A 13,067-nucleotide genomic window follows, 5' to 3' on the forward strand; every position below is an offset into this window, starting at 1 on the left:
CGCCGTACATTATAACCTCATACTGGGGAAATGCAAGGCTCGACTGAACCCAGACTCCAGTACATCCTTGGTTTAATCGGCCTGGTTAATTACCTTCTCCCAACAATACAACCACAATTCAAGTTTTGTGCACAACCTGGCTAATTGAATCAGGTGCTTGCCTTATTATTTAAAAATATGCAATGCAATTACGTAATCGTTTCCTTTCGAACACATTCTGCACGACCCTATTCGTTTGAGAAAGCTGTTGTGATTCTGGATTGAGAGAAGAAATTGGGTTGCCTCACTAAGCCGAACCATCACGTTGTTTATTTTTAGTCGGCACTGGTCACACGGCAAATAGCATTAAAGAGCGATTTATGCAAATTAACTCGGGAAGGTCTGCTCCCCTCCAACTGGATTGTGTTTTTAGATCAAGTGGAAAGGCAGATGACTAATAAATGTATAAAATGTGCAGAAACGGACACAATTCAAAATCTTAAACAGTTCGCTGGCTCGCGGCGGCGAAGCAACAGTGTTTGAGAAGATAGCACCATCCTGTGGCTTTGAGTTCAAGGGAGAATTCAGCACGGTCACAGCTATTGATGTGACCTACAAAAGAAAAGGCACACGATCCAATGCCCGATCAGTTACACTGAGGATTTTGTTTGAAACATATAACACGCAGTTCAATGAGGTGCGGGCGGAGGGGATTTGCTCTCTGGATCCGCTGTTATTGGCTTCGCGAAACTGGGACGGAATGCTTGCATTTAAACAGACGTCGATTCCTCGCACGTTCCCACTCTTTTTTTAGTTCCCTTGCAAAGCAGCCACTCGTTTCATTACGCCAATGAGCAGCCGCTCACTTTTCTTCGCGCCACCTTTCGTGAGCATCATGTTAAAAGTACATGTGGGCTGAATGCTTGTCACTACCGCGAATCTCTCTGCGCTTGGCTGTTGTAGCTGATACGGGAGTGAGAGTGTGTTGGGACACACACAACACACACACACACACACAGAGGAATATCTCGGGGTTTGTCTTCTGAGCTGCTTTAGGATGTGAGACGTGAGTTGTTTCTTCGGAGAGGGAGGGGGTAGGGTGAGTGCGCAGGCGTCATTAATCTGTCCATGGTACAAGACTGTGGGTTAGGATGGGACCATTCTCTGCTCTCGGCTCTCTCTTTGTATTTGTGTATGAGCAGGGAAAAGAGACCAGCACTCCCCGGGCCCCGGCTTCCGCAACATCTGCTGCCTGAGCTTGCAGCCGCCAACTTCTAGTTGTGTTTTCTCCTGTCCCCCCACCGTGATCTCTGCCCCCTCCGCTCTGACATTACCGGGCTGGGGGGCTGCTGCCAGGGTTTGAAGCTCTGAGTCACACTGATCGGCCTGGAGATTCGGCCAGAGCTGCAACCCTAAGAGGAGCCAGGCGAAGGGGGGCGGGGGGGGGGGGGGGGGGAGACGCGACAAGTGGCTGGTGGGGGAGGGGGGGGGGTTTGCTTTTGGATGGCAATGACATGGAGGAGATTCCGTTCCGTAAGGTCAGGACAAGAAGGAAGAAGTGTCCCTACGCCCCGGCCTCTGCTCTGGACACGGTCAGCTGCGAAGACGAGTTTGACTGCAAGGAGCTGGAGTTACTGTTCCAGAATTACAACCTGAAGCTGGAGCAGACGGCGACCCTCAAAGCTTTGGCCATCCTCATCATCATGACAGCCACTCTGGCCATGGTGGAGTTAATGTCCGGCCCGCGGCTGACCATCTCCAAAGGCTCTCACCCGGTTCACTGCATCATCTTCATCTCACTGTTTATCATCACGAACGTCAAGTATCTCCAGGTCACCCAGCTCCAGCAGATCGTCAAGCTGAGCCTGCTCTTCGCCTTCACCTCCTCCTTCCTCTGCTGTCCCTTCTCGCTCGGAACCTATGGCTTGGAGCCGCCGACCTCCCCGGAGCACGGCATGTGGCAGCTGATGTTGGTCACTTTTGTCGCCTACTCGCTGCTGCCCGTTCGGACCTTGCTGGCCATCATCTTTGGCCTGATGGTGGCCGTTTCCCACATCATAGTTACCGCCACCTCGGTGACATCCAGAAGGTCACGACTCTGGCGTACGGTAAGTTCTGCTCCACACTCCTCGCTATTGCTATTCTTAGTTACAGGAGCAAGGACAGGTTGTTTTTGAAGTAAGACTCAAAACAGAATCCTCCAAAACATTTTATCTCAATGTCATTGGATGAACTCTGAACCTTTTTCCAAGTTTTGTTTCGAGGAATCCATGACCTTTTCTATTTCTGGGAGATAATTGATACAACTAATGGAGTTACCGGGTTAACTTTTAAAGTCCTGTGTTTGGTCATTCAGTGGGATTTCAGAGAGACGGTTACACTGGGGCTGCGGGCAGCTTAGTCTGACTTTGTTACTGTAACAGCAATCAACTTGATCAGAAATAAAAAAAACTGGTAAATGCTGGTAAAATTCGGCTGGTCAGGATAGTTGGGCTGTTGTATAGGTCTGACTTTAAATTTTGGCTAAAAAACACTCAGGTCCTGTTTCTGATGAAAATGATGTGTAAATATTATAATTTTAACTCCCTCCCATCTTTGGCTAGGGCCTGATTACAGGGACGTTTTAATGTCGATGCGTAGTTGGTGAATTCTTTATTCTGTGCGGGCTGACTATAATTCCGCACACCAGCACACGGAGTATCCATTACATCTGCGGCCTTTTAACGGGAAACAAGGTTAAGTCCTGTCCGCAGTAAAACACCTTAGATAAAGATTACGAATGCCCGTTTCTGGTAATCTCGTGGGTTGATTTATTGCTTTTATTAATCGTGCTGACTCTCTCTGCTGTCCCGTGTCAAACATCGCATTCATTTCTATTTTTACTCTGAAAATGATATGGCTATCTTTTGTCCAGTTACAGTTATAAGTTACTGATTTAACCGTCACTTCGACGTGCTTAGAACAACTTTAAGACAGTTTTCCCTAATTTTCTTCAGGATAAACTGTTCATTCTCTGCGAAGTTTCGGAGTCAATTCCATTAAACTCACATGACAATCTGGATTGATATCACAGGACCATCAAAGCTCTCGTTTGGGGCAAATAACAATCAGTATAGTAAAAAGGGACGCTTTGGACTCCAGATCTGATCATGGCCGCTCAGGTCAATATTGCTAATCAGCTATGTGCCCGGAGAACTGAGTGAGGGGGTTGGTTAGATTAGAGAGGGTCTGGTTTGAACAGAGCGGAGAATTGGAGGACTGCAGTGTTGGTGGATGAGTGTGTATGTAAAATAATTAAGCGTAGTTAATATTAGAAAGTTACACTTCGTCAAAAACTAGCTTGGGAGAGCGTTGAAAAATCGGAGAAGTTTTACTACATAATGTGACCGTCCCTGAAAAAAAAAATCCTCGCTCTGTTTTTGATTTGCATTAATCGACTCCTCGAGTTTCAGACACACGGATTGATTGCAATGCATGTTTTGTGCTTCGCTCCGTAGCTTGTGGCCAACGCTGTTCTGTTTGCCAGTGTGAACGTGTCCGGAGTGTTTGTGAGAATCCTGACGGAGAGAGCCCAGAGGAAAGCCTTTCTACAGGCGAGGAACTGCATCGAGGAACGGCTTCGGCTGGAAGATGAAAACGAGAAGCAGGTCAGTGGGTTTGGTTCTGAAGATAGACAGAGAAGCCAAAGGTTGCGCAGAAACAGAGAGATACAAGTTTAAAACAAATGAAACGTGTTTGAAAAGCGGAATATGTCAAGTTGTAAGGAAAAATCGGTGAACCTTCTCAGGTGTGTTGTAGATTTAACGAAAAACAGAAGTCTAGTATTACATGTGTATGCTAATTATGAAAAAAACAATGTAAACTAAGGCGATAATTTACTGATGGATTAAATGATTGTTGAAAGTCAGAAAACAAGCTAGTTTGAAATTGAGAGAGAATATGAAATATCTGTAATACTTTGCGGGGTTATTAGTTACAAAAGTTGCATTTACTTTTTTAGTAGCCGTGGCTTAGTTTGACCTGAACAGGTTATTGAGTGAAACCAAATACAGACAACATCCCGCTTTTGGAATGCACATTCCCACACCTCCACGTTCTCCTTTTCCCTGGACATTTTTACATTTCCCCTTTTTCCCATGACGAGTAACATCAGAACTACAAAATACATACACAGCCTTAAGTGTCCATTATAATAAAAGCACAGATGTCTGTAGAAGCTGGAAATCTGAAATTCAATTTTTAAAAAGTGCTTAGAACATTCAGCAGGTGGGCCTGCCTGGTCAGCATTTGTGAAGAGAAAAGATGCATTAGAACCTTGAACTTCCTGGGCCTTTCTACCGCAGGACTGCCACAACTCTGACAGAAGGGAAACTCCATTATTGCAGGGAGGTCAGAATATATTTGATACCTGTCTGTTCTCACCTCAAATACTGACTGACCTGCTGAGTGTTTCCAGCATATTTTGCTTTTTGCCACGTGTTTAATAGTTTACTTAACATTCTTAAATATGTAATATATATGTTACAGGGATTCCAGATACTATGTTTCATCATAAAATAATCAACACTTTTTATGCTAAGTTAAGGAAAGACTTGAGATATTGAACCTATTTCCAATAGAGCAAAGAAGGTTAAAATGAAAGGTGTTCGATATTAGGAATGGCCATGAAACTGTAAATAGGGAAAATTAACTAAAACAAAAACAGAATTACCTGGAAAAACTCAGCAGGTCTGGCAGCATCGGCAGAGAAGAAAAGAGTTGACGTTTCGAGTCCTCATGACCCTTCAACAGAACTAGGTGAATCCAAGGAGAGGGGTGAAATATAAGCTGGTTTAAGGTGGGGGGGGGTGGTGGTTGGGTGGGGGGAGAGAAGTGGAGGGGGGTGGTGTAGTTGTAGGGACAAGCAAGCAGTGATAGGAGCAGATCATCAAAAGATGTCACAGACAAAAGAACAAAAGAACATGGAGGTGTTGATGTTGGTGATATTATCTAAAAAAATGTGCTAATTAAGAATGGATGGTAGGGCACTCAAGGTATAGCTCTAGTGGGGGGGAGCATAAAAGATTTAAAAATATTTTAAAATAATGGAAATAGGTGGGAAAAGAAAAATCTATATAAATTATTGGAAAAAACAGAAGGAAGGGGGAAGAAACAGAAAGGGGGTGGGGATGGAGGAGGGAGTTCAAGACCTAAAGTTGTTGAATTCAATATTCAGTCCGGAAGGCTGTGAAGTGTCTAGTCGGAAGATGAGGTGCTGTTCCTCCAGTTTGCGTTGGGCTTCACTGGAACAATGCAGCAAGCCAAGGACAGACATGGCGGCAAGAGAGCAGGGTGGAATGTTACAATAGCAAGCGACAGGGAGGTTTGGGTCATGCTTGCGGGCAGACCGCAGGTGTTCTGCAAAGCGGTCGCCCAGTTTACGTTTGGTCTCTCCAATGTAGAGGAGACCGCATTGGGAGCAATGAATACAATAGACTAAGTTGGGAGAAATGCAAATGAAATCCTGCTTCACTTGAAAGGAGTGTTTGGGCCCTTGGACGGTGAGGAGAGAAGAAGTGAAGGGGCAGGTGTAACATCTTTTGCGTGGGCATGGGGAGGTGCCATAGGTGGGGGTTGAGGAGTAGGGGGTGATGGAGGACTGGACCAGGGTGGCCCAGAGGGAATGATCCCTACAGAATGCCGATAGGGGGGGTGAAGGGAAGATGTGTTTGGTGGTGGCATCATGCTGGAGTTGGCGGAAATGGCAGAGGATGATCCTTTGAATGTGGAGGCTGGTGGGGTGATAAGTGAGGACACGGGGGACCCTATCATGTTTCTGGGAGGGAGGAGAAGGCGTGAGGGCGGATGCGTGGTAGATGGGCCGGACACAGTTGAGGGCCCTGTCAACGACCGTGGGTGGAAAACCTCGGTTAAGGAAGAAGGAGGACATGTCAGAGGAACTGTTTTTGAAGGTAGCATCATCGGAACAGATGCGACGGAGGCGAAGGAACTGAGAGAATGGGATGGAGTCCTTACAGGAAGCGGGGTGTGAGGAGCTGTAGTCGAGGTAGCTGTGGGAGTCGGTAGGCTTGTAATGGATATTGGTGGACAGTCTATCACCAGAGATTGAGACTGAGAGGTCAAGGAAGTGAAGGGAAGTGTCAGAGATGGACCACGTGAAAATGATGGAGGGGTGGAGATTGGAAGCAAAATTAATACATTTTTCCAAGTCCCGACGAGAGCATGAAGCAGCACCGAAGTAATCATCAATGTACCAGAGAAAGAGTTGTGGAAGGGGGCTGGAGTAGGTCTGAAACAAGGAATGTTCCACATACCCATAAAGAGACAGGCATAGCTGGGGCCCATGCAGGTACCCATAGCCACACCTTTTATTTGGAGGAAGTGAGAAGAGTTGAAGGAGAAATTGTTCAGTGTGAGAACAAGTTCAGCCAGACGGAGGACAATAGTGGTGGATGGGGATTGTTCGGGCCTCTGTTCGAGGAAGAAGCTAAGGGCCCTCAGACCATCCTGGTGGGGGATTGAGGTGTAGAGGGATTGGATGTCCATGGTGAAGAGGAAGCGGTTGGGGCCAGGAAACTGGAAATTGTTGATGTTTTTATAGTGCAGTAAGTTCAGAGAGAGAGAGATTAGAATGGGTGAGAGGAGCAGAGAAATTGAGATGACTAATGTCGCACCGACAGTTCTCAATGAAAAAATCAAGAGAAGGTAAGAATCCAGAGGGAGGGGTCCAGGTGGAGGGAAAATATTGGAGGTGGGTAAAAGGATCCATTGAACGGGGAGAGGTTTTTGTTTTGGGAAAATTATCTGTTTGGGGAGTCAGTGCTGAATGTTTTTCAATTTAAAATGTTCTCTAAGAGAGCGAGGGGAGCAGTCTTTTGATTGAATAAATAAATAAAATTTCTTCATGTTGAGAGCAGTCACTTTCTACAGAAAGTGACTGAGACAGAGCTTATTGCATTTTTAAAGGGAAACAGATACATATTTGAAGCAGGCAACACAATAAGGCCATGGGACAGTGGGATTAGGCTCAGATTGTTCATGAAAAGAGTCAGCACAACACCATGGGCCGAGTGACCTCCTTCTGTGATGTCAATTTTCTAAGAGTATTACAAGAAGAATATTGCATTAACTTTCAAGTTGTAACTGTCTTCTGAGAGAGAACAAGTTGTTTTCTAATGAAGCAAAGCTTTTAGATTGTCAGATTAATAAAGCAGAAGTTCAGTCATGGGGTCCAAGAAATAGGACTCACTTTACTTCAAATAAAATTAAATAAGTCAATAAACCTGCAGGATTTTCTTTTTAGATTTAAAGGGTATGTGCTTTGAGTTAACAATCAAAATAAACTGATGACAGATATTAAAATGAACATTTTAGTGTGGTAAACAGTACAGAATGTGCAATGGATAAATCAAACTGAACCAACCAGGTACCTATGGAGAGGAAGACAGAGTTACCGTTTTGAGTCCATATGACTCTTCATCAGAACTTCCGCAGTATTTTGCTTTTAACTAGGCACCTAGTTGGACACTATAATTAAGTCTCTGGACAGTGTCAGGTTTTTAAGTGCAATATGAATACTTTAGATTGAATTGACTGATAAAAAAAGACAACTAGTAAAGTGCAGTAAAGTATGATGTGGGAACTGCCATTTGGATCTTTGTCACGTTCAGCGTGTACATTGATCATAAACTAAAAATGCTTTCCTGTAGAAACGTTTAAACGAGTAAACCCGTCTCTTGTGTTTAAACAAAACATTCTGAATCATGATAGTCAACAAACTAAGTGTAAAAATCTGTGAAAATAACTAATTATGTTTGTTTCCTCCTTCACTGGATAATACAGCCTCACATAATAAAATCAAGTAGTTTCAAATTGTTGATTACAGTAAGATAAAAGCAAAATACTGTGGAGGTGGAAACCTGAAACAAAAACAAAAATTGTTGAAAAAACTCAGCAGGTCTGACAGCATCTGTGCAGAGAAAGACAGAGTTAACATTTTAAGTCCTTATGACTTCTTCAGAACTAAAGAGAGTTAAAAATGTGGTGAAATATATACTGTTTAAGGGGGATGGGACAGATGAAGCTGGATAGAAGGCCAGTGATGGATGGAGGCAAAGGAGAGATTGCAAAAGATATCATAAACAAAAGGTCAAAGAGGTGTTGATGGTGGTGACACTGGCTAAATGAGGTGCTAGATGGTGACATTAATGTCCTTTTGTTTATGACGTGCAATCTCTCCTTTGCCTCTACCCAACATTGGCCTTCTATCCAGCTTCAACTGTACGCCCCCACCACCCCCCCACCCCACACGCCACCCCCCCCTTCCCGTTAAACTGTATATATTTCACCACAATTTTAACTCTCTTTAGTGCTGAAGAAATGCCATATGGACTTGAAACATTAGCCCTGTCCTTCTCTGCATAGATGCTGTCAGATCTGCTGAGTTTTTCCAGCAATTTTTGTTTTTGTTATTAATTACAGTAATTCTGACAGTAAGATGCCTGACTTGAGGAATGGATGGCAAGATTGGCACAAATACTTAAAGTTGCTTGAGCTCCAAAGTCAGCAGCAATTTGGCTCCCTAGCCCAATTCAGCAATCCTGTGTGACTCCAGGAGCCAATGAAAATAAATTTAGGTATACTACTGGGTAGGCTAGAGTAGGTCATCTTTCCCATTCTCCATATAAAGATAATTTTCTTGGAGCCCAGCTGACTGATGCTTGGTGAAGATAGGGCTGCTTTACTGGTTGTAATCAACAAGAAACCCTTGCATAGCATATTTATTCAGTCCCTCAGGTCCTCTACTTTGTATAGCTGCAGCCAATCAGTGGCATGTTTCTTCGAACAACCAATTTCGGGCCCATGTATAACTGTAAATTGTGTAACTTAGGTGACTTCTAGGACACATGTTATTTGGGGGTTAGCAGTTTGCTGCCAATGCGAGTGCACCTGCCTTCAATGAAATGTCAGTTAGTAGCTACTGCAGAGGAGTTCTTTACAGAATGATTAATCGTAAAAGTTGGCACAGTGTTTTAAACAAACACTGTAGAGCATATAAATAAGCACAGTTCTCTGCATTACAAATATTTCATTTGGAGTCTCTTTGCTCTGCTGCCCAAGTACCTGTTCAATTTTTTAATTAACCATGTAATTTTTCTATTAACCCTTGTTAAGCTGAATGTCCATATTTATCTTATAATTAGCTGCAAATCTTAATGTATACAAAAGGATCCTATTCTCTTTTATCTCCATTAACCTGCATTTTTTCACCAACGGTTTTTACTTACCTTGTTCAGTGAGTTTAGATTAGCTGATACAGTAGTGATGCATAAAACAAACATTTTGACTGATTTTGTTGTTGGAATTGGAAACATCAGTTCTGCACAAATAATTTCTAGATTAAATGTGTGTTTGATATGGTGCTTTATATGTTAAAAGTTTGTTTTGCTAAATATATCAACCCATGTTGTTAAGGTTGCGGTATTTCCAAAAAGAGCCAATCCTTTAGGAAGGGTTTAGAAAATCCACTTAAATTTATTTTAAAATTTGATTTGCCTTAGGGAAATCCCTTACATGCAGGATGCTGTACAATTTGGCAGTATCTGCAATATGTTTAGGGAATCAGATGAATAAAATTGCATTAATTCACATTAGATCATATGCAAATGAATAGATTATAGTAATGAGAAAGATATATCAATAATTTTAGTAAGTTCTTCAAACTGACGCCTGGGTACTTTTAAATATTTTTAAATAGTCTAATAATTTAAAAGATACCTGTACATTATCTATAATTTCAATCTGTATTTTGCCACAGGAAAGACTTTTAATGAGCCTTTTGCCTAGAAATGTGGCAATGGAGATGAAGGAAGATTTCCTGAAGCCTCCTGAAAGGATATTTCATAAAATATATATCCAAAGACATGACAATGTCAGGTAAATCAGTTTACATTTGTACCTTCTTTTTCAGTAACATTGCAACTAATTCTGTTATTTATTGTAGTTGGTGTTTGTGGTTGATTACTTGGAAGGTGATATATTGAATGTTCCTAACATCCCGTAGCACAGAAGTCCACAGATATTCATGTAAACCTATAACCTCAAGATCAAAATACTGTAAATTTATAAAGCATAGAACTTAAAAATGAATTGGACACCTACCCTTTATTAACAGTATACTTTTAACAGTATTAAAAACAGTGAAGGACTTATATTTTTTCAAATTGTTCCTTGTGTCTTAAGATTTATTCTGTATGAAATTCCAGTCTGGGTTATGGACACATCAAACTCTTAAGCTATAAAATATCAATTAAACAGTTCATATGAACCAGTTTAAATGTAACTTTGAGACTAATTTAAAAAAATAGCTTGAGTGATTCAAAACTCATTGAAGTAACTCAAAACTACCCCATTGTTTAAGTGCCTCAATCATGAATTTTCAGGTGTGCATAGTACCCGCAACAGTCTAGTTTCAAAATCTCACTTCTGCACTGTCATTTTGGTATTGCTGTTTGCATTGAAGTAAATAGTTACGATAATAGTCATGTTTTATAATGCCTTTCTTGTTGGAAAATCTTAAAATACATTTTACACAATCTTTTTTAAGCTGAAGCGCTTTGTTACATTGGCTGCAGTGCAGCCTCACACTGAGGTCTCATATGCCTATCTGGATGGTTCAGGTGGATGTTAAGAACCTCATGACAGCATTCCAAGGGGAGCAGGGCACTTAACTGCTACCTGACCAACAATTTTCAAAACTCTCTGTTCTAATGCCACACATAGTACCATGATTTCAGGGAAGGGCTGAAGAGTTGGTCCTGATAAATCTGCTACTATTGGGATAATTATAGGATAGATAACTAAGTAACTTCAACACAGAGTGCATCAAATGATGCCATTGAAACACTGTGCAGCTCTTTCAAGGGCAATATCACATATTTAGGGTGGAATTTTATGCTCGGGGGATTTTATGATCCCATGAAGTCAATGGACTTTTTCTTGGCTCGCCGCATTTTATGGCCCTGCCCCTACCACAATGGGGCCATAAAATTCCCCCCTTATAGTCTAAAGTATAAAAATTATGCATTCTCCAAATAATAAATTACACTACTCAGACTATGGTAAAATGAGTTATTACCATTAGTGATATTGGATCAATAACAGAAAGATACAGTTACATTCTAATTACATTTGCAATTTGCCCATGATCATCGATGATTTGTGAATTATCAACAGCATCCTGAAGATAACTGTAAAAGTACTTTTTAAGAATGTACAAGGCAGTTTGATCTATTTGAATATCAAAAGTCTGTCGTAATCCTCCCTTTTCTAAACAGTAATCAGATCCCTGTTGAATAGTAGCACTACTCTTTCCAGATGAACCTGATCTGTGTACACAGCTGGTCTGCTTCTGAGTGGTAATACTGCTTCCAAGCTCTTTGGATTGGCACTATCATCACTGTGGTGTGTGGTAATGAGTATTCAATAAATGTTGGCTTTGGGTCAATGCAGGAAGGCTGGGGCAAATACGATACTATTTATGACAATCATCGCCATTAGCACCAGTACAATAAGTTCCTAGCCACTGTTTCTTTATACAGCATGGTGTGGTACACATAAACATGTACAGTCACCTCAACTTGCTATGTACTTAGATGGGATGCTTTCTGATATCAATGATGCTGTCACATTTTCAGAATGTTTGATCATTCTTCCAAAGCAAATTCCAGGCCATAAAATTGTGTTCATATATACAAGCCTGAATATCAATATCAAATGCAGTTAGGACAGGCTTATTGTTTTGGCTTATCTACTCAGTAATTTTGGTGTGTTTTGCATATCTATTTTCTTTTGCCTGCTGTAATTCTCCAATGTAACTGATTTAGCAAATTTCATTCTGCATCCCAGTCCTTTGAAACTAACTTGTCAATACGTAACCAATTTTCTGGGCTGGGTTTTACGGTCCGCTCCAGGGCCAGGTTGGTGGGGAGGAATAAAGTTGGGCAGCGCGCCATGGGTGGCACTCCCGACACATCTATCCACCCCCACCCCTGCCCAAGCTACCATTTTACCAGTGGCAAGGGAGGTATTCAGAGGCCTGTGTGTCCTGTAAAATCCAACCCACCCCATCATATCTGGTTAGTAACTATAACGGAAAATTCATGGATTGTAATAACTGAAGATTTGGGGTATTTTACATATTATTGATTGTGATGATATTCTGTCATTTGCAACATTCTTGACCGAAGTTCAACAGACTTATTAGTTGAAAGCTGAAAATTTTGAAAGACGGCTCTGACAGTGACAAGACTGCTGGCTCTCCATAATATTCTTTCTTTGTGTTTGTGAAGCACAGACCGCAATTATCTCTCAAAATGTAAACCACAAACCTTCTAAGTAAATCATAACGAATCAGAAATATAACAAGATGCAGGTTTCAATACCACAGCAATATCTGGGAATGTTTATGGTTTACATTTTGTGAGGTAATTGAAACTAGTATGCCTTTAGTTATTGTTTAAGTAGAAATTTTATGGGATAAGGAAAAGCTTTGTGTAGTAGGCAGTCAAATGATTTATTACAATTTTTCCAAAGAATTTCCTTGCACAAGCATTCTGTAACTCACTATATTGAATTATTAGACCTTGTAAAATGCCCATCATTTTAATGAATTAGTCCTAAACTTAATTTTTCCAAATATGTATCGCTCTGAAGGATGTGAGGTTAGGTTTCAAACTTTATGGGCAAAATTTTCTGGTGGGAGGGCAGAGCGGGAGCAGGCAGGCATGGACCCAATCACCGCTCGCGATTGGGTCCACGCCATCATTTTACGCATGCGGGCCAACTAAGACTCGGCCTGTGTGAATCGCGGCTTCCGAGGGCAGCGGGAGTGGGCGGGCGGTGTTGGGACTGCAATGACCCGGTGATCTGTTTTAAAACGTTGCTGCAGCCTTTCAAAGGCTGTGAAAAACAGGCCAGGCTGGAGGGTAGGGCAGGGGGGCATTATGCTGCTCCATTTTTGGATGATTGCCTTGCAGCCCTCCTCGAGGAGATCACAGGACAGGAGGAGGAGGCCCCCTCCACATGAC

At 42.1% G+C, this 13,067-nt stretch overlaps 1 protein-coding gene across 1 annotated transcript in view; it reads left to right on the forward strand.

Annotated features, from left to right (window-relative positions):
- The first annotated feature begins 1,472 nt into the window (after nucleotides 1-1,472).
- Nucleotides 1,473-13,067, forward strand: part of LOC121275628 (adenylate cyclase type 1-like) — a 440,566-nt gene continuing 428,971 nt past the window's right edge. Inside the window, exons 1-3 of the mRNA XM_041183119.1 lie at nucleotides 1,473-2,087; nucleotides 3,477-3,626; nucleotides 9,797-9,915. Of these exons, the coding sequence (XP_041039053.1) occupies nucleotides 1,494-2,087; nucleotides 3,477-3,626; nucleotides 9,797-9,915 (863 nt within the window). The 5' untranslated portion in view covers nucleotides 1,473-1,493. The remainder of the gene's footprint in view (nucleotides 2,088-3,476; nucleotides 3,627-9,796; nucleotides 9,916-13,067) is intronic.

The sequence above is a fragment of the Carcharodon carcharias genome, chromosome 3 (genome assembly GCF_017639515.1).
Source record: "Carcharodon carcharias isolate sCarCar2 chromosome 3, sCarCar2.pri, whole genome shotgun sequence".
In the NCBI taxonomy this organism is placed as follows: domain Eukaryota; kingdom Metazoa; phylum Chordata; class Chondrichthyes; order Lamniformes; family Lamnidae; genus Carcharodon; species Carcharodon carcharias.